General features: G+C 41.4%; 1 protein-coding gene and 1 long non-coding RNA gene across 3 annotated transcripts; one reads left to right on the forward strand and one right to left on the reverse strand.

Moving 5' to 3' along the window:
- Nucleotides 1–1,954: 1,954 nt before the first annotated feature.
- On the forward strand, nt 1,955–22,474 carry slc1a3a (solute carrier family 1 member 3a). 2 transcript variants are annotated; one of them, XM_061038865.1, is made up of 10 exons: nt 1,958–2,114; nt 2,693–3,024; nt 4,877–5,014; nt 15,295–15,499; nt 16,041–16,083; nt 16,856–17,124; nt 17,209–17,442; nt 17,533–17,727; nt 18,203–18,337; nt 19,813–22,474. In XM_061038865.1, exons 2-10 carry the CDS (start codon nt 2,841–2,843, stop codon nt 20,018–20,020), a joined length of 1,611 nt encoding a protein of 536 aa, XP_060894848.1. In that variant the 5' UTR covers nt 1,958–2,114; nt 2,693–2,840; the 3' UTR covers nt 20,021–22,474. The 2 variants fall into 2 exon arrangements, with proteins under 2 accessions (XP_060894847.1, XP_060894848.1); XM_061038864.1 differs by having other exon boundaries at nt 1,955–2,114; nt 17,209–17,727.
- Nucleotides 8,687–9,598, reverse strand: LOC132974660 (uncharacterized). The gene is made up of 2 exons (XR_009673137.1): nt 9,465–9,598; nt 8,687–8,793 (listed from the first exon to the last, which is right to left on the reverse strand). It is a non-coding gene; the product is annotated as an uncharacterized LOC132974660 (long non-coding RNA).
- Nucleotides 22,475–22,695: the final 221 nt, after the last annotated feature.

The raw sequence follows: 22,695 nt of genomic DNA on the forward strand, positions 1-22,695 counted from the left end.
GTACACAGCGTCAATCTCCCCCCCCCCCCCCCCCCCAGCTGTGGATTAAACCCCACAACCCTGCAAAAATAATACACGACGAAGTGACCAGCTGGCTTTGCACTCTTTGTAATCTTCATACTCCTTCCATAGAAATTGTGAACTCACATGCGTGGTCACATGATAAGAAAAGTGAACACATTAGCACATTGTTGTCAAAGCAGGGAGTTTTTTTTTTAGTATGTATGGCACGGCTGCAGCTTACATTTTGTCACCGTAAGAAAGTCCTGTCATCTGCTCTGTGGTGGAGAGGACGAGGAAATCATCAGTTATTCAGATGGAATACGTCTTAAAGTGGGTTTCCAAACGTTTTCCAAGCCTCTCACTAACAGCAGGAACACAGTTGGGTTCGCAGCTCTAACAGGACGGCCGCTGGAAAATGGTAATCGGTCTGCAGCAAAGAACTCAGACTAAACTGAGACAGAAGCGTTGAGAGGTGCTGTTCAGTGTTTCAGAGTCCCGGGGGATGACAGAGGAGGATCATGACACAGTTTATATCCTCTCTCTCGCTCTCTGCAATTCACACAGTAATTGCCAGTTTGTCCAAAGCTAATGAAGGTTACACAAACACAGAGGGCCAACAGCTCAGTCTGAAAGTATAACCAGGTATTCGCTTTCTGATATCAGAAACAGCTGCAGCGTTCCTGCATGCTTGAATCGTGTTTAAAATGTGAAAATAAGTTTATTTGACAGCATTACCACTCAAATTTTTTTTTTTTTTTTTTTTTTACACTCAGAATATGAACTGGTATTTTTAGTCCATTAATCCATCCATTGATTGAGCTTTGGAGCGAGCTTTTCTTCACACTCATGCACGCTGAAAAGTGGTTGCAGTGTCAGTCCTCGAAATAATTCTGCTTTCTAGTAGTGTGAAAAAAACCTACGTCATCAGAGGTTGTTTTTTTTTATAATTTAACCGAGGTCATATACAGCTTGAGGTTAATATATCCCTGCCAAACATGGATTCCCGTGGTATGAGTCAGAAAGGATGCCTTCAGCTCGACCCCTCTCACTTTCCTGTCACCCCTACTTTCCTTTTTTTTTTCCTTTCAGGCACATTAACCCACATTCACACACTTATTTCCGCACACACCCTCCGCGTTAAAACACACCGCGCATGCCAAACTGTGAATTCCTGAAGGTTGCTGCCAGACCCCAAACTCCCAGCTTTTTCTTGTGCTCATCATCCCTCTTTGAACTGTGCTACTTTTTGTTGTCTCCCCACTGTGCCAAATCTGTCTCCTTTAACACATCATGCACCTCTGGTTATGCAGATCGCTTTCTTTCTTAGCCAAAAGCGTCCTGAACACCAGCTGTACCATTGGCACTTGGTAAATATTTACCCGCCTCTGTTTAGCTCCACAAACGAAAAAGAGCCATGAATAAAAAAGTGGACTTTGTCTTGGGTTAATGTTTAATGCAGCAAAAAGGAGCCAAAGGGAGATTGATTGATGAGTGTGTTGGTTGGACATGTGCCAAAAATAAATGTATGAAGGAGCTAATCCACTTCCATATTATTTTTTTTTCTTTTTTGATGGATGTGTGTCTTTTGTGTCTCTGTTGACTTCGCTCTCCACAGGAATCTCCAATCAGGTTGAACTTATCAAGCGTGAAAATCCATTTTGAAAGGAAGGCAGAGAGGGACAGAAGAAAACAAGAAGGTCCTTTCTCCCCCCCTTTTTTTTTTTTCCTGCTCGGAAAAGCTCATTATTCCTCAAGCTCTCCTCTGTCTGAAAAAGCACCCTCCCTCCTCTAAATTACTTCACTTTTTTTGGGGGAGCTCCCGCCTCACCTCCCCACAAGCCCGCACTTTGTGACTGACTTAACACTAGTTTTTCCTTCTACTATAGCACCGCCTCCATTCTCTCACTGCCTCCTTTTTATTCCCTCATCCCCTCCCCGGTCGCTCCTTTCCTTTCTCCTCCCATCTCTCCTCTCGCTCCCTCATTGCTGGTTGCTCGCACCGACCAGCTCACAGCCAAAGAGATCCTCTGTCCCTCTCACACTGATCCCCCCCTCCTCCCTGACTAACACAGAGACATTACTCCACAGGAAGTTATTGCTCAAGCCTAAAGGTACAGACAACTTCTATCTCAATATTTCATCATTTTTAAAGAGCTTAATGTTTGTGTGTATGTGTGAGTGTGTGTGTTTGTGTAACCATTAGACCCACACTGTACACGTGTAGTAGCCCGAGTGTACACAGGAGGAAGTCTGCATGCTGGTAGAGCTGTCGCTGCAACACATGTGTGCTTCACTCGCTTGTCTTTCAGCATTTCCTTCACAGAAAACTTCAACTTTTTTGTTTTAGTCTTTAATAACTCAATCTGCTGCTGTCAGTTTTCTGTCTGTTTGTTATTTTGTGAAGCTCTCAGGCTGCATGCTTTTATGTCTGAAATGTGCTAAAGTTGAGTTATGCCACATTTCACAGTCTTTCTTTTCAGTCCAAGAGGGTAAGATATTTAAACTTTAATCCATGCTGCGTGAAAAGTAAGAGTATAGGAAGACAAAAAGCTAAATAAAACTAGAAAAATGCGGATGTTTGAAGCAATAGGGATGTGACAGAGGGGGTTGTTTACTTTTTCTAATTGTTATTTTGTGCTTAAATATCTTATACTAACCATTTGATGAACATGTCTGCCCTCTCTGTCAGGACTCTTGTAACCAAAGAAGTAGCAACAGTGTGGAGGAGGAGGAACAACCGTTAAGTGAATTAGCCGCACCTCTGAGGTGTGAAGAGCGGTTCAAGTCAAGTCAAGTAAAACAGTTTACGAGACACCTGAGGACTCCAGCCGCAAGACATGACTCAGAGCAACGGGGAGAACCCCCAGAGGAGCCGGAGCGGTCTCCACCAGATCCGAGCCGGGATCCAGTCCAGGTCGCTGCTGGCCAAGAAGAGAGTGGAGAACATCACCAGGAGCGACGTGAAAGGATGCTTCATGAGAAACGCCTTTGTGATCTTCACCGTCGCCGCTGTCATCATCGGTGAGTGAGAAGAGTTTTTTAGTTGAGATGTTTCCACAGGGCACCCAGAGGGACGTGGAAGAGACTTTGTTTCTTAATTTCCCCTTAACCCCCCTCTCCCCTACCATATTTGTAAAAAGAGGGCACCAGATTTTCTGCATCAACCCTTCAACAAATCAATCCGGTGTGACCGACGCCCCCACCCCCCCCCCCCTGTGCAGGACGGAAGAAGGAGAAGAATTGAAACAAACCCTCTGGAGGAATGAATAGAGGGAACTCAGATGAACTCCGCACACCGGCTTTTATCTGACCCCCTTTGCGGACCTTTGACATCTTTCCATTAACCTTTCACGACCTTCACACATCTGCAGCCCTGCTAGAGTTACACCGAGCCATGACAAACACGTCTGATTGATTGTTAAAGTCAGGGTATTCTTCACTGACCGGCTGCTTGCTCAGCCACCTGGGCTTACTGGAGGATTATCGCAGCAGTGGACAAACTGCTTGTTGAGACAATAGACTTCAAAGACCCCCCCCCCCCCGTGTGCTCAAGTTTAAACCCCTGACCGGTCATTGCACAATATGAAGAATCTTAAACTGCCCTCTTTTTCTAGTCACAATAAAAAAAATTAAAAAAACAGACGCAGACGTTTGCACAATGGAAGATTACACCATCCCTTAAATCAAACCAGGTTTTGACCTGCATCAGATCGTCCCACATAACCTGTATCATTCCTCAGCATGAGTCACATGTACACTTTGTGAAAGTGTCAGGGAGCACGGCTAAATCACCGAGGGGGATGCCAGACAGTTATATAATTATAAGGCGAAATGTCAGCTGCCATTTTGACACAAAAAATATATAATTATTAAAACATTTTGATGTCTTTTAAACTTTATTTTACACACTTTCTTCCAGGATTCTTTTTATTCTCCCTTCACACATTCAAACAGCGCTTTTTGACTGGAAGGGTACAACTGATACTTAAAGACTGGAAGACATAAACCCCAGCATTCTTCACAAACTGGTTCTCCACATGGAGAAATTCAATCGCAAACTAACAATTTAAACTGTCAACAGTGGTGGGAAGAATCTTGGGCTCATTCAGCAACATTTGGACTGAGCATGAGAGCATTTAGACTTTTACTCTGAGAGCTTTATTTTGATGCCTCTAATTTTTTTGAGTATTCCCAATTGCATGGTTTGCATTTAACATTACATGTGGTATATATATATATGTGTATATTTAGTGTCCTTAACACATGGTTTAGATAAAGTAATGTTATCATAAGTTAAGTAAATGTGTGTGTGTGTGAGTGTGCAAGTGAATGTGTGTGTATCCTTGTGTTGGGTTATGGGTTTTGATTTTTGTTTGGTTTAAATATAATCATCAAAATAAGTCAAATCCATCATCTGTTCCACTGATCCTGTTCGGGGTCACGGGGGCTGGAGTCCAGGGGCAGGGTACACTCTGGACTGGTCACTAGTCGACCTCAGGGCTGACCTATAGAGACAGAGGAACATTTGTGCTCACACGTACGGGCAATTTAGAATCACCAATTAACCCAAAGAGCACTTTTCTGGACTGTGGGAGGAAGCTGGAATTTGCGAAAACTCCACACAGAGAGTCTCTGTCTGACGGGGGGGGGGGGGGATTCGAACCAGGACCCTCCTTGCTGTGATGTGACAACGCTAACCATTGAACCATTTGTCCATATTTAAAATCTACAAAAAATAATGATGATAATGTTCCACATTTTCTTTGTTCATATCACTATTTCTATCGACAGTTTTCAAATCTTGGACTTTATTTTCTTCTAATATTTTAATTATGTTTTTTTTATTTTCTTTCACGTGCGATCCTCTCTGCAGGCATCATCCTGGGATTTGCCGTGCGGCCTTATAAGATGTCGCACCGTGAAGTGAAGTTCTTCTCCTTTCCCGGAGAGCTGCTGATGAGGATGCTGCAGATGCTCGTGCTGCCCCTTCTGGTCTCCAGCCTCATCACAGGTATGACGCTCAGGCCGACTCAGTGCACCGAGCGACCGATGCCTGCAGGAGCATCCGCCATCAAATATGATTCAGTGAATTCACCTCTTTGTTCCTGTTTATTTAAAGACTGTCACACAACAACATATTTATAATATGAAAAACACTGCGAACGTCTATTTCAAATACATGTGGTAGGAGAGGAAGGAGTCACATTCCTGCACGATGTTCAACTCTCACCCTCATTACACCTTATCTCTATGAATCAAACAGAAGTGATTGCATTTTGACAACTAAATATGACAATGTTGCACACGCCCATGGCTTATTCACAGCACTCACACATGCTTGTTATCATGTCGGGAAAAAGATTGCTCGGCTGTCATTGGCTATTTTTAGTTCAACCGCACCTCAGATATCTAAAATTAGCCAACACAGCGTACAGCCTACAAGTTCAGTGTTTTTGTTCTAAATTTAAATCAAACAGCTTCACACAGCACGCTCATGAATCCATAAAAAAACATTTTTTCATGGGCACATTGGTAATTCTCTCTGTATGTGTGTGCTCATCATGGCTCCACAGATTTCTTTCCTTACATTTCCTAAAAAAAGGTTTTCCACCTGACAACCGTTTGCTGTATGCTAGAAGATTTCATTGCCTTAAATTTAGAACATGAGTTTTTTAAATATAAAGATCATGATGACTGTCAGACGTAGTTTTCTTGAAGTTCAGTCCGTTGTTTTTCAGATATGTTACATGTTTTGTTGGTTACACCACCAGTAACTGCAGAGGAAAGATTTTGTAGTTGAATGGACTCCTACCTGTTTGGTTAACTTAGCTAATTATTTCCCAGCAGGACCTTTCTGGTTTGATGATGACCACTTCCATGTCTAGTGTACATTGTGGGAATTTCAGCAATCTCAGACTGATAAATTGCCTCTTTTAAAGTTTTATTTTTGGGCTTTTTGTGCCTTTAATGGAGAGATAGGACAGTGGATAGAGCTGGAAATCAGAGAGAGAGAGAGAGAGTAGGGAATGACATGCGGGAAAGGAGCCACAGGCTGGATTCGAACCTGGGCCGCCCGCTTTGAGGACTACAGCCTCAATACATGGGGCACTAACCACTGCGCCACCAGCAACCCACCGATAAATTGCCTCAATCCAAAAAATTGTCACTCTATGTCGATGATGTTGCCTTTTTCCTTTTTAAGTTGGAATTTTTGGTGACTCAACTCAAATCTTAGCAAATGTATTTATCTCATTCCTAGTCATACATATCTCGTTACATTTTATATGAGCCACATTCACCTGACAAGTCCAGATAAACATATTATTTCAAGATAAGAATGTCAGAATTGCTCATCATGAGTAAAACTGGCTGCTAATACAGCGCGCAAAATGCACATGACTTTCTTGTAGTGAGATGTAATATCCAAAATGAGATGTAGTGTCATATTTCAAGAAACTTAAAATAAGTGCTTTGTGCTTGCTGCACAACTTATTACAGGCAATACAGGCCTTATTTTTGTGTTTTATGTCTTGAAATAAGATGAATACCTGGACCTTTCAGTGGCTGAATGTGGCTTACAGTAAGTCTGGTGAGATATTTTGGACTACACAACTTGCTGAGATTTGAGTTTTTGCAGTGTACCAACATGGATACACTGCTACACTGGAGTGAGCCGGCTGTTTGTTCAGCCGATGCTGTTTGTTGGTTTTGGGCATCAGTGGATGACGGAGTTAGGATGACCTCAGCGAGAGAGGGAAAACAGAGAAACAGAGAGAGAGAGAGAGAGAGAGAGAGAGAGAGAGAGAGAGAGAGAGAGAGAGATATGTTTGGAAACTTACAGTACGGGTTTTAATCACATGCTTGACCCAGGTCTGGATCTTGGTACAACATGAGCACATCAGTGGTTACTTTGTTTTGTCCAGCATTAGTGGAATTATCTGAGCTTTCAGTGAGTTTATAACTTCTGCACTTCACGTGTATCCCAGGCTTGATTTCAGGAAGAACACAAATATATGACAGAGAGGTTTAAATGTCTAATCCAGGGGCAGAGTGACTTCATTCAGCACTGTTGATGTGGTTCATAAATCCAGTCAGACATGCAGGGGTGTTTTCTTTCAGAGGAGAAGGCCTTTGGGGGTTGTTATCATGCAGAGACTTTACTTTGTCATGGATGTAAAAGTGAAGATAAAGTTAAAGAGAATGTCAGTTTCCTAAAACACCGGTCAGCAGCTCAATGTAGGCGGGACGTGCAGGGACCGAGTGTCCAGTCTCTGAGCGGTGATTGACAGGCTAAGAAGCCAGTTGTCTGAGGAGATGACAGAGACATGCTGTCCGATAATAACCCGCTTTGTGCTACAGCAGGGCGTAACATCAGCATCCGCTGACATCATGTCACATGACTGCTGCGACAACATGTGCAAACTAACAAAGAGGGCTGTTTTGAAGCCACGTCACACATCACCAGCTTTCTTATTTGTGTGTGTGTGTGGGTGTGTGTTAATGTGCTATTATCAAAGTGATCAGATGCACTGAGATCTTTACACATGCTGACACTTTTCAAATATGGCCTACCCTATTTCCAGAAAACAGAAATCCCTCACCAAAGTGATTATCATGTTTTCATTTTGTCTTTTTACTTTCTCGGTTGTAATTGTATCAAAGTTTGATTGTGCAGCTTACATTAAGAAACAAACGTATTATGATGTATGCAACAGACTTCTGCATCATCCAGAGAAGTTTATAACATGCATCTACTGAAAATATGACACAGGAAGTAAACTCTTCCACAACTAATTGCTAAACTGCTTTAGTTATTATTGTATATGGAAACCCTGAGATATACATCCTTCCTTTTTATTTTACTCAATTTTCCAAAGAAAATTAGTCATTTACAGTTAAATGGTAAATGGACTCGAGCTTGTTTTGCACTTTTCTAGTCTTCTGACTACTCAAAGTGATTTTACACCACAGGTCACACCTACACATTCACACACTGATCGTAGAGACTGCTGTGTACTGACACCATCAGAAGTAACTAATCCCATTCGAACGCATTCATACACTGCCGACGAAGCAGTGGGAGCAGCTTGGGGTTAAGTGTCTTACCCAAGGACACATCGTACATGTTGCTGCAGGAGCTGCCGATCGAACCCATGACCTTCCGGTTTGAGAGACGACCGACTCTACCAACTGAGCCACAGCTGCCCCAGAGCTGTTGTTTTCTTGTGATCTCAACGTTTGTTATCTCGTGATGACTATAGATAGTTTTCCTGTTCATTTTTCTCGAGATCTTGATAAATTAACTCATTATCACGTTATAAAAACATTTTTAAAAATCCAGATCCCGAGAAAAAAACAACTGGAAATGTTTGGAGTAAAATAAAAAATATGGATGTATGTCCACTTCGGGCTTCCATAGAAAAACCCTACAGTGCAGGTGACAAAGCATATAAGGGATTTTAAGCCTAAAACGCAGAAATAGCTAAATTTGCTGACTTGTATCTCTATTGAGGAACTGGTTATCAATTGACTTAACAGGTCCTATTACACACAAAAAGAGAGCTCAGCATGTGCTTTTGGGTTGACATGATCCGGTTACCCAGTAAAAGAATGTAATCACGTTGGATACAAATGAACTCTGACATGGCCGACTTACAGCAACACAGAAGTGTTCAACTCACAAGTATTTTAAAGTCCCCTTGCCTGTGTTGGAGAGTACAAATTCTCAGGAAAAACTCAAACCTCAGCGAGCGTATTTGTCTAATTTCTAGTCAAAAAAACCTCATTGCACTTTAAAGAGCCCATATTCTGCCCTTTTTGGGGTTTGTATATTTAATCTATGTACTTACTTTTGTACGTTCACAATAGCTAAAGTCTGAAAAAAGTGTCTGTTTTCATGTACTGCTCCTCCTTGCTCCCTCTACGCTCTGAGTCCGTCAGCTACACTCTGCTGAGCCCACACTGTTAGACCCCACGTGTGCCAAGTCTGCTCTGATTGGTCTGCCGATCCGCTCTGTCGTTATTGGTCAGTTGCTCAGCACGGTTCTCGGAAATGTCCCGCCTCTTTTACCATATTGGGAATGCAGCCACTGGCTCCGTCCGAGGGGAGCATAAACATTAGCACCTTAGCACTACTGTGCTACCGCAGGCTACGGCATATCGTGGGCGTGCTACAGAAGTTAACGGGCGTGCATCATGAGCTGCAGGGCTTGCCACAACGAGCCAATGGGCTTAGATCAGTGATCTCACACTGACAATGACGTCGGACTGACAAATTTTTATCGAGGGGGGCTAGAACCGAGCGTTACATGCAGCTAATGCTACAGCTAACAGGAGGATGTAGGAGAAGCCGCGTTTCCGCGGACTTTGAATTTTTGCACATAGATGTGCCTAAACATGCACAGGACACTTGGAAAACACACTAAAGAGCAAATAAAACCAGAAAAAGCATAATATGGGACCTTTAAATAAGACACATTCACCTGACAAGTCCAGATAAACATCATGTTTCAAGTTATCACAAGTAACGAATGAGGCCTGCAGAGGCGCCTGCAATGAGTTTGAAAAGTTGCCAATGCAGCGATCACAATTGACTTGTTCAGTTTCTTGAAATAAGATATTACGTCTGATTTCAAGAAACTCAACAAGCAAACTGGACTAGAACGTTGATCATTATTCTTGATAAGGGATGAGTTTAATGGAGACGAGTGTTCTCTGACATATAGTAGGACTTTTTGACCTCCCTCAAATTGACATCTGATCCAGCGCAGTCGTTCGTCTGTGTAGAGACTCCGTCAGCCATATTCCCCAAGGGCTTCACGAGCCTTTCATTGGCATTCTTTTGCAGTACTGAGGTCAAGAGCCACATCAGCAACCACTACAACTTCTACACACACACACTCGTCTGTGTTGGAAAATGAAGCCAATGCAGAATTTAAAAAAACAAAATTGCAGTTCCATGAGTGTCCACTTGAGGCTGGCTCCAAAAGCCCAGTAATCTGCATTACATCCCATGTTAACATATTGAAATGGCCATTTTAAAAGCATGCAATCACGTTTACAGCCTGCTTCAGAAAACAGTTCCCTATAGCTCATTTCTTTATTGGTAAAAAGTTTACGGCTCATCTGTTTTGATTATATTAAGGCTAAAGGGTTATTCATACTTGTGGGCGTGGCTTATTTGACCGACCTAAAATGTTTTCCAGGAGGCTTAAGACCCGCCTCAGCTCCACCTCTTCCTCTGTTTCTAGATTGATCGAAAGTTAGGTGCAGATGGCTTCAAAACACCTCTTCAGAAACTTGACGGGTGACGTCCATGTTGTATACGTGTGTAACTCTGCAACACAGCTGCATACTTTATGACGATTTTGACCCAACATATGCTTGTGAATGTATTTGTTTTTCTTCTTCTATTGTGTTGTTTGTCAGAGTCTGGCTGAAACTGTGACTGTTTTAAAGACATACAACATTTTACAAGTTGAAAGACTTTGTGTAGTTTTAGAGGACGAAACCTAATCTTGATCCTGAAGACAAGTTCTCAATCATGTGGCTTTTTCGCCGTTTGTACCGTTGGATACAAAAACTTTCCTATAAAACTTATTGTCTTACATCCTCAATGGAAACTCAGGAGGCTCCACCTCTAAAACGATTGCTTTACGTACATGAAGACAGTATGAGTAATAAATTAATAAGAACAAGATGGTTTAGCTTTCTGACTTATTTTCTGCCAACTCAGCGTTCCTGTGCAAACTCTGCGTCATGCTCCAAAGGCTAAATTCTGCCTCAGACAGTTGAATTTTCTTGTTTAACCTCTTAAAATGCAGCTGAATTTTGAATCAGTATCCTTCAGCAGAGTTCAGAGGAGCCATGAAAAGTAGCAGATGAAGGAAAGTATGACAGGTTCAACAAGAGTGTGAGAAAAAGAGAGCAGGTAGCTGTAGCGTCGTCATTGATCCCTTTTGTTCATAAACGTGGATTTGGATTTAAAACCGCATTTCCAACTAACCACTTAATGTTGGTTTGCTTCAAATTCCACATTGTATTCAGGAATTTCATTAAGAGAGCCCAGGGTCCACCGCAGAGTTTTTTACAGGGCCAAGAAGGGGCTGGACAGGGAGAGGGGATGTGGGCTGTAAAAAAAGAGGAAGAGAAGGATGATTACAGAGGAGGTCACGTCAAGGGGGGAGAGATTCAGTCTACTGTAGGAGGAGGGGGGAGTCGGGGGGAAAACCAGGACAAGGAGTTACAACAGCAAAAACACTGATGGGAGAAAGATGGTGTGTGTTATGGTACCTTCAGGACAAGTTCTTTGAGAGTCAGCGTATGAAAATAATGACGTTTTAAAACAATGGAAACTTGAGGATTCTGTAGGTCACTTTCAAAAATTTGAAAAAATGAAAGCAAATTTTCTGCACACAGTCTAACATGCAAAAATATGTTTATTGGCAACATTTCTGTGTTAAACCTTCAACGGGGAAAGGTCTAGTAAATATAAACAATAAACATATTAGTGCAGTCCAGACATTGTGCAGGAGTTTGTGCAATTCTCAACATTTGATTGGTTCATTCCTCTCCTGCCCTGCCGTCCCATTAAATAGATTTGCAAAGTATTTTTTCTAATTCTAAATGTTACCACTGATTCCTAAAAGTATGTTCCTTCCGAGCTGTAAAATGTCGGCCCAAAATGTTCTCCAGAATTGTCCTTGACTGTGTTCAATTAGTGTCACAGTGTTATTGGAGAGGGTCCAGTTGGAGCTCTGCATATTTGATCTTCTGCTGGTTTTAATACGTACTGCATGTAGATAAATATATGCATACATGCCGTGCATTAGTTAAGTCTCAGATAAAATGTAGCACATATAAAAGTGTCATTGCCTGACATTTAGTGCAGTAGAGAAAATTAAGTTGCTGGAAAATTGGAATATACAACAGCCATATAACAGCGAAATAGTATTAATAATAATAAGTGTATCAAAATTGGACTCATAGGAAATATCAATGCTTTGTTTTCCATTTCTGCACGTCCCTAAGAAATGCTCATAATCATGAGATTAGTGAAGACCAGTCTTGTTAACATTTAAGCATATAGACTACAGACTGTTTACTAGATCCTGACATTGAAAAAAGTAAAAGACTTGAATGAAATGACCCTCATTTGACACACTTTATGCTCGCTCAAATACCCACAGTCACAATAACAACACATTTGAACATTTCTGTGGTACAAGATCTCTTACATCCAACGTTTAAGCATTAGTCCATTTCAGGACAGCCTGTGCCCTGAATTTTCTCATTCACACATGTGCCTCGCAGCAGAGATTTTCCCTGTTGGATGGAAGAACTAGGTCTCAGGAGGCAGCACATGATGTCAAAAGGATGCTGCAGAAGTCACAGAACAACATTCCCCAACATGAAAGGCCGAGCAAAGGACTCTGACAATCTGATGACGGTTTTTGCCTTAACCGGGAATTTTCCTGAATATCACCAGCTGCATTCACAAGTCGACAACTTCTCTCTGCAACTTCTTGGGCTTCTCAAATTTAGTTAGAGACTGGCAGGAAAAAGTCCAGATAAAGTTGGAGTGAGAAATTAGAAATTCAGCTCACAAAGGGTTGACGATGAAATGTTCAAACTCCTTCTTTTGTTCAACTTAAGCACTCCAACATCCACACACATTTATTAAAATACAACCAAAGAAAAAGGAAGCACACCTGAGTGACTGGAGCCAATGAAAATTGGTAATTAAAGCAGGTTAGTTTCCAGCAAAAAAAAAAGCTACCCTAACTAGTAAAGTCAATAGACTAATGCATGGACTACAAACCTTCAGGTCAAATCTTGCTGGTGCACAGGAGTCGTTCTTTGCCGGGGGGGTCCGTGGTCGTTAATTGCCCTCTGGACGGACCTCTTGCAGTTGCCATGTCCTGCGCTTCAACTTTCCCCCCTCAAAGCAGGCCTTCACTTTTGTGTTTGATGAACATTCCCCCTTATGAGAAAGAAAGTCATTCTCCCTGCCTCTCCTTCAACCTCGCTTCTTTTGAAAAGGACCGAATTGGTGAGGCTGCGTCCGCTGTTGCCCGGACAACAGCCTGGGGATCATTGTGTGCGTGCGGGGCTGACTAAGTCAACAAGTTTTCCCAGGGCTGTCAGAAAAGGAGAAGGAGGGGAGCAGGAGGAGAGGGAGGGATGGATCGTTGGGAGGATAAGGGTGGCTATGAAAGGAGGATTGCAGCAATAAGATCAGCGTGCAAGAAGAAGAAGGAGAGGAGGGGGTCAGGGGAGGGGTACTTAGGGGCGCCCTGAAACAAGAGGTAGGGGATGGAGAGGAGGTAGAGAGAGGAGGCGAGGAATTTTGGAGAGGCGAATAAGAGAGGGGACGATGAGGAGGATAAAAAAGAATCGGATAAAAGGCTAAGTCCTGGGCATGTTGAGACAGGAGGAGCAGGGAGGGCCATAGCTGGGGAAGTAGGTACGCCCATGCACACACACAAGTGCACAAACACACACACACACACACGAATGAAAGGAACACATACATCTCTCTACACACAAAGACCCGCTTTGCCTTGTACAGCTCTGAATGAAGATAATGGCCATAATAGGAGCTGACACTTTGAAAATACAGCGTCACTGTCACGCCTATTGAGGCCGCTTGTCTGTTTTCCAGCTTGTCTGTTTCCAATGGCTGCAGTTCTTTTCACCACGCTCATCCCTGCAAAGTCTGTTTAATGCTATTAGAGCTGAAGGGGGGGACAGTTTAAGCCCCCAGCATCAACCTCCTGTATGTTTATCAATCATTCCCACTTTTAATTTTGGGTGCTGCAGAGAGAACGATTTCTCTATCGCTTAATAATTTTTTCCCCATAAACTACTGCAACAAGTGTTTCTGTCTGTATCCAGCTGTTGCTATGTGCACATTCTTGGACAGTTTCTGTCTTAGAGACGTCATTTTTTGTTGCACATTTTTAAAAGTGCTCAATTGAGGTCAGTCTGTTAAACTGTAACTGTCTGCTGCTAACGTCACACACAGAGGCAAGTTGCACTGTTGTGTGATCAATTAAAGTTTTTCCAAAGGTGCAGAGTTTGTCCCTGCACTGTCTACGAGTACGACTATGTCCCCAGATGTGTTATGGTGGATCTGTTCCCCGACTCCCCGGGTGCTCTGCAGTAGGTGTAGTTTTTCCGCCTGTGAAGGGCAGAGTCAGATTGTGTTTCTTGGCCGCTCTTTGTTGTCACAGATAGTTTAGAAGATAATCCAGACAGGTGTATTCCACCTGTAATTACAGCACCTTTTTCCCAGGCTGTAGGAGTATACTCAGAGGGAATGTGGTAAGTGACACATTCATGCAAACTGAGGTCATGCTGCAACTACACGCTGTTGTTTTTTTCCAACTACAAAACAGCAATAAAGTCAGAAACACACAGCCGTTTTATTCACTTAATACTGCGATTATTGCACATTATTTGGAACATAATCAAACTTCTTCAATGCCTCTCTTCACTGTAGGACACATTTCATGTTTTATTGTGTTTGTGATTTGTAACTGGAAGTAAAATGTTTCTTATAGGAAATTGATGCATGAAACTCTGCAATGAGTGAGAGAGTTGTTGCATTAATACATTAAAACACCTCTCACTGGTATTATCCCCAATTTTCCACAGAGTAGCTAAAAGCACTGCTGCTCCCTCTACAGGAACTGTTTGGAATTAATCCAGCACTAATATCCATTCATGCTTCTGATAGTTTTAGTCCAGGAGCCAGGTCCCTCCTCCCTCAGGATGTTTTTTGCTACCTTTTTTTTAACTAGTATATTTAGTTAGCCCATACTATACCTTGGGCCGTCACAAGTTGATAACGACCACTCCCAGCTCGAGGCCGTTTGGTCCTGGGGGGCCAAAAACCCCCTTTAAAAAAAAAAAAAAAAAAAATGCTTCAGTCAAGATAATGTAAAGTCACATATTATCTTCTTAAAATGGTATCAATAGCAATACAAATATGACATTTGGCACAGAGTATCCTGAACTATAGGGGAAAGTAGCAAAATAAGATTCTGGTACTTTCTGCCATTACATTTTAAGTCATCATCACTAAAACTCACAAAAAGACAATTAAAAAAGTATCTGCGGCACAAAATGTCATGGAATATGATTTGTGTTAAGCACTTTATTGTTAATATCACTGTCTCATTTTTATGTGAAAAACCCTACCAGTGGATAAATACTTGTTTGGGAAATCCTGCAGAGTAATACCTGTAGTACAGATATACGCATGTTTACATGGTGTGTCCTGTTCAGGTATGGCCGCTCTGGACAGCCGTGCTTCTGGGAAAATGGGCATGAGGGCTGTGATCTATTACACCACCACCACCGTGATCGCTGTGTTCATCGGTATCGTCATGGTGCTCATCATTCACCCTGGGAAAGGATCAAGGGATGAGTTCGCCAAGCAGCCGAAGATAGAGCAGATCAGCCCTGCAGACGCCTTCCTCGACCTGATCAGGTGACTGCACACTCAAGTTCTGTGCCATCCGACGATTTCAAAGTCAATATTAGACGGCCCTGATGTGTTTCTTACAGAAGCCCCAAGTGGACATGCATCCATTCATTTTTATTTGTGTTCCCATAGTAACCAGCCTATTGTTTTGTTTCGTTTTCTAGACATCTGGATATATCCTGTTATCACCAGAAAACATGCTTTTGTACCTCAAGATAATGAAATAACTTAATCTGTTATAATTGGAAAACCAGCTTTGTTATCCTCACATGAAAAATAAGTTGAGATCTCAAAATATGACTGAAATGTATTTGTTGTCATCGGAAAACTCGTGTTTCAATCTCGATAAATAAGTCAAGATATTGGGAAAACAACCCAAAATAAGTCGTTATCAAAGGAAAATTGCTTTAATTAAATATATGCATTTCCGCTTAGGGCTTCTGTTGTTTTTTCACATTTTGATAACATTATTATTATTATTTTTTTTTTGTGCAACAAGCATTTCTAATATGTGATCTTTTTTTTTTTTTTTTTTTGTGTTTTCTAGAAACATGTTTCCTCCTAACCTTGTGGAGGCTTGCACCAAACAGGTAAGCTACTCGGTCTTTAGCCCCGTTACTTTGTTTGGGAACTCATAATGTAGAAAACAAAACAATAGTCTGGTTCCTGTGATAGGCCAAACCACGACTCGCCATTCTGCCATTGCCCACACTAACGAGATAAATTTAACCTACTTCTATGTTTATTTTGGGCTTTTGCAACTCTGAGGATGCAAGCTACATAAGTCCATCTCGAGAAATCAAACTACTTGTCATCATGGGAAAACTGAGTAAATAAAATGTTTGAATGCATGTCCACTCCGGGCTTCCATACATATGGCCTTTAGCAGTAAGTTTAATAAATTCAGCTGTCCCATCTGAATGTACATGTTACTGTACGGTGTATCATAATTTATTTTTTTAACCTAACCAGTGGTTGAGTCACTCTTTGCTCATAATTACAACATATCAGGAACAAAAGGGACTTTTCTAAAACGTATTTCAGACACGGGCGGGACTTTTTCAAAAAAGCGCCTGATGATCCGGTGCCTCTTTTCTGCCCATGGTTTCACCTAACATGGCTGAGTTTTTGCTTTTTTTCAACCAAAGCCTTTATCTCAAGCCACTTTCACTTCCTCATTCTTGTGAGGTTGTGAAATTCTGAGTTTCAAATTGTAAGGCAGAAACTTGAAAGCAGGTGCATTCTGGCATGCAAGTGCTTCAAAGTATTTCAATTTGGAGACCATAGTATAGTATTTACAAAATCGTATTGTCCCAGGTTTTAATCACTACCGTTTTTTTTCTTCTTTTTTTTAAAATCCAGTTTAAGACGCAGTATGCCAAGAGAGTAGTCCACGTTACCATGACAGTGAATGACACGATATTCGCTGTCAACGGTAGCCATGAGATAACCCGGGAGGAGATGATCCCGGTGCCGGGGTCAGTGAACGGAGTCAACGCTCTGGGCCTGGTGGTGTTCTCCATGTGCTTCGGCCTGATCATCGGCAGTATGAAAGAACAGGGGCAGCCCCTCAAGGACTTCTTCGACTGTCTAAACGAGGCCATCATGAGGCTGGTCGCCATCATCATGTGGTACGTACCTGCAGCGATTGATGTGTTTAGAGATGGTGTTGAATCTTTGAAAAACTATCAAAACAACACACCTCCATTCCTCAGGTATGCCCCCATTGGTATCCTGTTCCTGATTGCGGGTAAGATTGTGGAGATGGACGACATCACATCCATGGGTGGACAGCTGGGAATGTACACAGTGACCGTCATCTGTGGCCTGCTCGTCCACGCCATCGTGGTCCTGCCAACGCTTTACTTCGTCATCACCAGGAAGAACCCTTTTGTGTTCATCGCCGGGATTCTGCAGGCGCTGGTTACTGCTCTGGGAACGTCATCCAGGTATATGGGACTGCATGATTTACAAGTTTATTTCTTTTTTCATTTTTTTTCCACATTTAATCATATTGTTCCTCCTTTTCCCCCTCTCAGTTCTGCCACTTTGCCCATCACCTTCAAATGCCTGGAGGAGAACAACAAGGTGGACAAACGCGTGACCCGATTTGTGCTCCCTGTTGGCGCCACCATAAACATGGACGGCACTGCGCTATACGAGGCCCTGGCAGCCATCTTTATCGCCCAGGTCAATAACTATGACCTCAACTTTGGACAGATTCTCACCATCAGGTATGTCACGCACAGTACTTGAAATGTACCTGCTAACATGTACACATTCAATCAGTTATTTAATTAATACAAGTTTTACATCTAGTGATCTTTGTGCAACTTAAATGGAAACAAAGGGATTTGAATCATGAAAGCCCACCAGCCTTGAGGGAATATTTCAATGAGGCCTCCATTTGTCTTTCATTATAGAAAAAAGAAAAGCTGCCTAACTCAATGGAAGCATTTCCAAGCCCGTAAAAACCACATGTTACGGCTTCACCAATGACTTTCTAACCACCAGTCATGGTGTTTGATTGAGGATAGTATTTCAACCAAAGGAATGATCCTCTTTCTGCGCTGTTACCGAGTCAAGACTGACAGGTCAATCCAAGGACATGTCTGTAACAGCTGCACTCAGATTTTTTTTTTTTTTTTTTTTAGATGATTCAAACTTCTCTTCTTCTGCTTTTTTAAACTTTTTTTCCCCCCCCGTCAGTATCACGGCAACAGCAGCCAGCATTGGAGCAGCTGGAATCCCTCAGGCTGGACTGGTCACCATGGTGATAGTGCTAACCTCTGTAGGCCTGCCCACCGATGACATCACGCTCATCATTGCTGTCGATTGGTTTCTGTAAGTATGGCGGTGTAAAATCCTAGAATAATTTGAGGCTGCAAAATGTTGTTTTTGGAAGAGCGGTGAGCGGGTTCACGATGTGAGGAGAGAGAGCACGGTTTGGTATGAATTCAATCAACTTTGAACGGGGGAGGATTTTAAGGGTTAAAAAGGATCAAATGGCAGCTTCCATAGGTATTTCCCTCGCATTCCACGTCTCTCCATCCATCTGGTTTTTATTCAGTTGGCGTCCAATCCCAGCGCAAAGCTCTACTTCCTCCTTCTGGCTTTGATTCATGTGGGCTGAAGACTGCCTGGAGCATGAAAACCAAGCCTCCATATTTCTGCATACCCACATTTAAGAACACATTTCTTAAATCTTTAGTTGTTACTCTTATCTAGTTGATACAATGCATTTTTTTTGTCTTTTCATAAAACAACAACAAAAAATGTTTTGTTGCATCTTCTTTTGTCTGGCTTCTTCTAGTCGTTTTGGTCTTTGTTTCTACAGTTTCTTTTTTTATCTTTGTTTTCTCTTCTGTTGTTTTGTTTCTTCTCATCTTTTTCTTCCTCATTTCTCATCGTGTCCCGTCTTCTGATAACCGATTCCTTCCGTCCTCTGTCGTATTTTTTGTCTCATTTTCTCTTTTGATGTCTCATCCTGTCCTTCATAAATCTTTGCATTATTTCTTCTAAATTCATCTCGTCTTTTGATGTCTTGCTTTGTCTGTTTTGTTTACGGTTGTCTTTTATTTTTATTTAGTTTGGTCTTGTTTCATCTTGTTTTGTCTTTTCTGTCCATTGTCTCTGTTTTTTTTTTTTAATCATGTTTCAGTTTTCCATTGTTTTGTTGTGTTTTGTCTCCTGTCTCCCATTCTTTACTTTTCTTTTTTCTACTTGTCCTGTTCCAATTTTCTTTGACTTTCTTTCTTTTTTTTGACTTATTTCATCTTGTTTTATCTTCTGCTGTCCATTCTTCTCTGTTTTTTTTCTTATCAAGTTTCAGTTTTCCATTGTTTTGTTGTGTTTTGTCTTCTGTTGCCCACTCTTTACTTTTCTTGTTTCATCTTGTTCTGTTGTCTCTGTTTTTCTTTTCCTGTTCCAAGTTTCTTTGGCTTTCTTTCTTTTCTATGACTCATTTCATCTTGTTTTGTCTTCTGTTTTCCTTGTTCCATCTTGTTTATAATTTGTTTCAATTTCATTTTTTTTGCCTTCTTTCATTTTGTTTTGTCTCCTCTACTTTTGTTGTCTTGTTTTTTCTCGTCCTATTTCAATTTTCTTTTAATGTCCTCTTGTTTTATTTTGTTTTATCTGCTGTTGTCAATTCTTTTCATTTTCTCTTCTCTTATGTCCCCCTGTTATCGTGTCTCATCTTCTTTATCTCTACCTGTTTTTATCTCGCCTCTCTTCTCTGCTGTCATCTTGTTGTGACATATCTCATCTTCTCTTTCTCCCCCGTCCTTTTCCTCACTTCTTCCTCTGTCTGTCCTCAGGGACCGACTGCGCACCACCACCAACGTCCTCGGAGACTCCATCGGTGCAGGTATTGTGGAACACCTTTCTCGCCACGAGTTGCAGAAGAAGGACCCTGAGGCTGTGAACTCGGTGGTGGAGGAGGCAGACAAGAAGCCGTACCAGCTCATCTGCCAGGAGAACGAGTACGAGAACGAGAGGCCTGCGGCCAGTGAGACCAAGATGTAGGAGGGCGGGTTGCAAACTTTCTTAGGGAAACCATTGAACTGCTTCGAACTACTTTCCAAATTATGTTGATCTACAGCTAGAAAATATTTCAGCCAAGATGAATTTCACTTGTGTGCGGTCTAGTGTGGACCTTCCTTACACACTGCAGACTTGAAATGTTGAATTCTTTTTTTTTTTCTAAGGGTTTGTGCTATGAAACTTCCTGAAAGTACCATTTATATCTGCCAAATGTGGTTGGCAGCTGTTTACTAATACGGATGAACGACTGTAGAACTTAGTCGACCGTGGCCTGCATGTCATCTCAAACTTCACTCTGAGCTGTGATGACTGATTTCACCCTCTAGAGGCCAGTATTGCAGTGAGTTTAACACACTTGTACATGCTTTCTCTGGCTTTAAAGTTGTTGTTTTTGTTTAGTTTGAGTGTTGTTGCATGAGGACAATTGTGAGTGAAATGGGTGTCCAAATCTGTCTGGAGAGTGATGTGAAATGAGTGAGGTGTTTTTGCGTATACACTGGGCTGACTGGGCCAAATTCTTTGGGAGAAAAAGGGCTGTGAATTTACAACTAATGTATAGACATCAGTGGCTTTGTTTTCAATGATTTTGTGTACAGACTGAATGAACGAATGATGTCATGTAGCTTTTTTTCCTCTCTCCTGACTGTCCAAATAAGTGCTGCTGATGGGCAAACAGAGCTTTCATCTTGGCAAAAGTTTGTTCCAAATTCCCCCTGCAATCATTCAAACTGTCTGACCAAAAGCATTCAGCCATCCTGTGGCTTTACTACGAATTTGAATCAACTACTTGATATTATATTTCAACCAAAATACAGCACCAAATACATGCTTTAAAATCATAATAATCTGTTTTAAACCATAACAAACAGTTTCCAAATAAATCGCTAACCAGCTGATTCAAGGGGAAAGCTGTGGAAGCCCTAAGAGGACATGCATCCATGCATTTTATTAAACTCTGTTTTAACATATTAAAGGTCCAATATGTAAGATATCTACTGAATTAAATCATAAAATGACCTTACAATAGCATCAGACATTAAGGAAAACATGCTATGCTGAAGTGTTGGCTTCTCAACAATGCAGCAGCCAGTATGTCCTCCTTCTAACTTTAGATTCTGGTGCTGAACGGTTTGTTGTTGTAGCAAGAAAGCAGGCTAGCGATCTGGTTGAGATATAACTGATTCTGCCCGACCTCTGCATGAACGGAGAGAGGTTAGAACACAGAAAGGTTTACAGACCGATGCAGAGCTGGCTAAACACCGAAGCTACATATTGCTCCTTTAATGAGTCATTTCCGGTTGCTTTTTCAGTATCTCGACTTGGGATAACAACCTTGGTTTTTATGATAACAGGTTCACTTCAGTTGTTTTCTCAAAATTTCATGAAAACAACAGCGTTATCACAGTGAAACCAGCGTTGTTAACTCGAGATAACAACTTCAATAAGTGCAGATCTCAAGAGAACAATCGGAAATGACTCGTGAACACAGGAGACTGGAGTAATATAAAATGTATGGATGCATGTCCACTCAGGGCTTCCGTAGAAAACAGTAATGAATGCGTTTCAAACATTTCTAATGGTAATTTTTTAGTCAGTCTTTTAACAATATCCATGATTTGTAACATTTACCGGAAGAGGATTTTTTAAAATATATGAGTAAAAACGTAATTAGAAAAATATAATTTTCATTTTTTTGCTAGTCCATAGGCAAGTAGCCTATTTTCTATTCTTAATTTAGTTTCCCTTAAGTGATAAAATCTTAACAAAATTTTTAATTGATTTTCATGTGGATGCATGTTGTAAAAACAAGGATTTCTCTTCTTCAATTTCCCCATTTGTTATTGTAGTTAGCTTGAATTAGAAGGTGATATTTAGCATTTGAGCCGATCAGTATGTATAACAAATGTAACATTTACGTAGAAGACGCTTTGTATAGAAGGTCCCTCTGAATATACTGTACTTGTATAGAAAAATGTAGATAAACGTGTACAATAATTGTAGATTTGAATTGTAAAGAGTTACTGGAGGATTGCGTATATGTAAAGAAGCTGTTGTGAAACTCTAATGACCGAACTAACGATCCCTCTAGTTTTGTACAAAAGTACAAAAGTGGCTGATTTAAGGGACCAAATGTTTTCCTCTAAACGCTCAAGGAAACGGAACAGTTCCTTTGTTTACTGTTGCTGTCTTTGCAGTTCTTTATTGATCTGAGTGTTTCATAAATGCACATGTGAGAGTACGCGCACACACACACACACACACACACACACACACACACACACACACACACACACGCACGCACGCACGCACACACACACACACACACACACACACACACACACACACACACGCACACACACACACACACACGACTGGAAAAAGTTTGTAGTTTTAATCTTGCATGGATTTCTTTTTTCAATAAAAATATGAAATCAGTGGCTGTGTGTTTATCATTTTTAAAATATAAAATTGGAGTTATACTTTCCAGGTCTCTATAGAGACATATTAATGTGTAGATGTCTTCAAATGTTTAAAATCTTTATGGGGACATATTATAAAAAAAGTCCACTTTAACAGTGTTTGTGAACATATGTTTGGGTAACCTGAGTGTCTACTGACCCACAAAATGTGAAATAAATCCATCCAGTCCTTTGTTT

Source organism: Labrus mixtus, chromosome 5, assembly GCF_963584025.1.
Source record: "Labrus mixtus chromosome 5, fLabMix1.1, whole genome shotgun sequence".
NCBI lineage: Eukaryota > Metazoa > Chordata > Actinopteri > Labriformes > Labridae > Labrus > Labrus mixtus.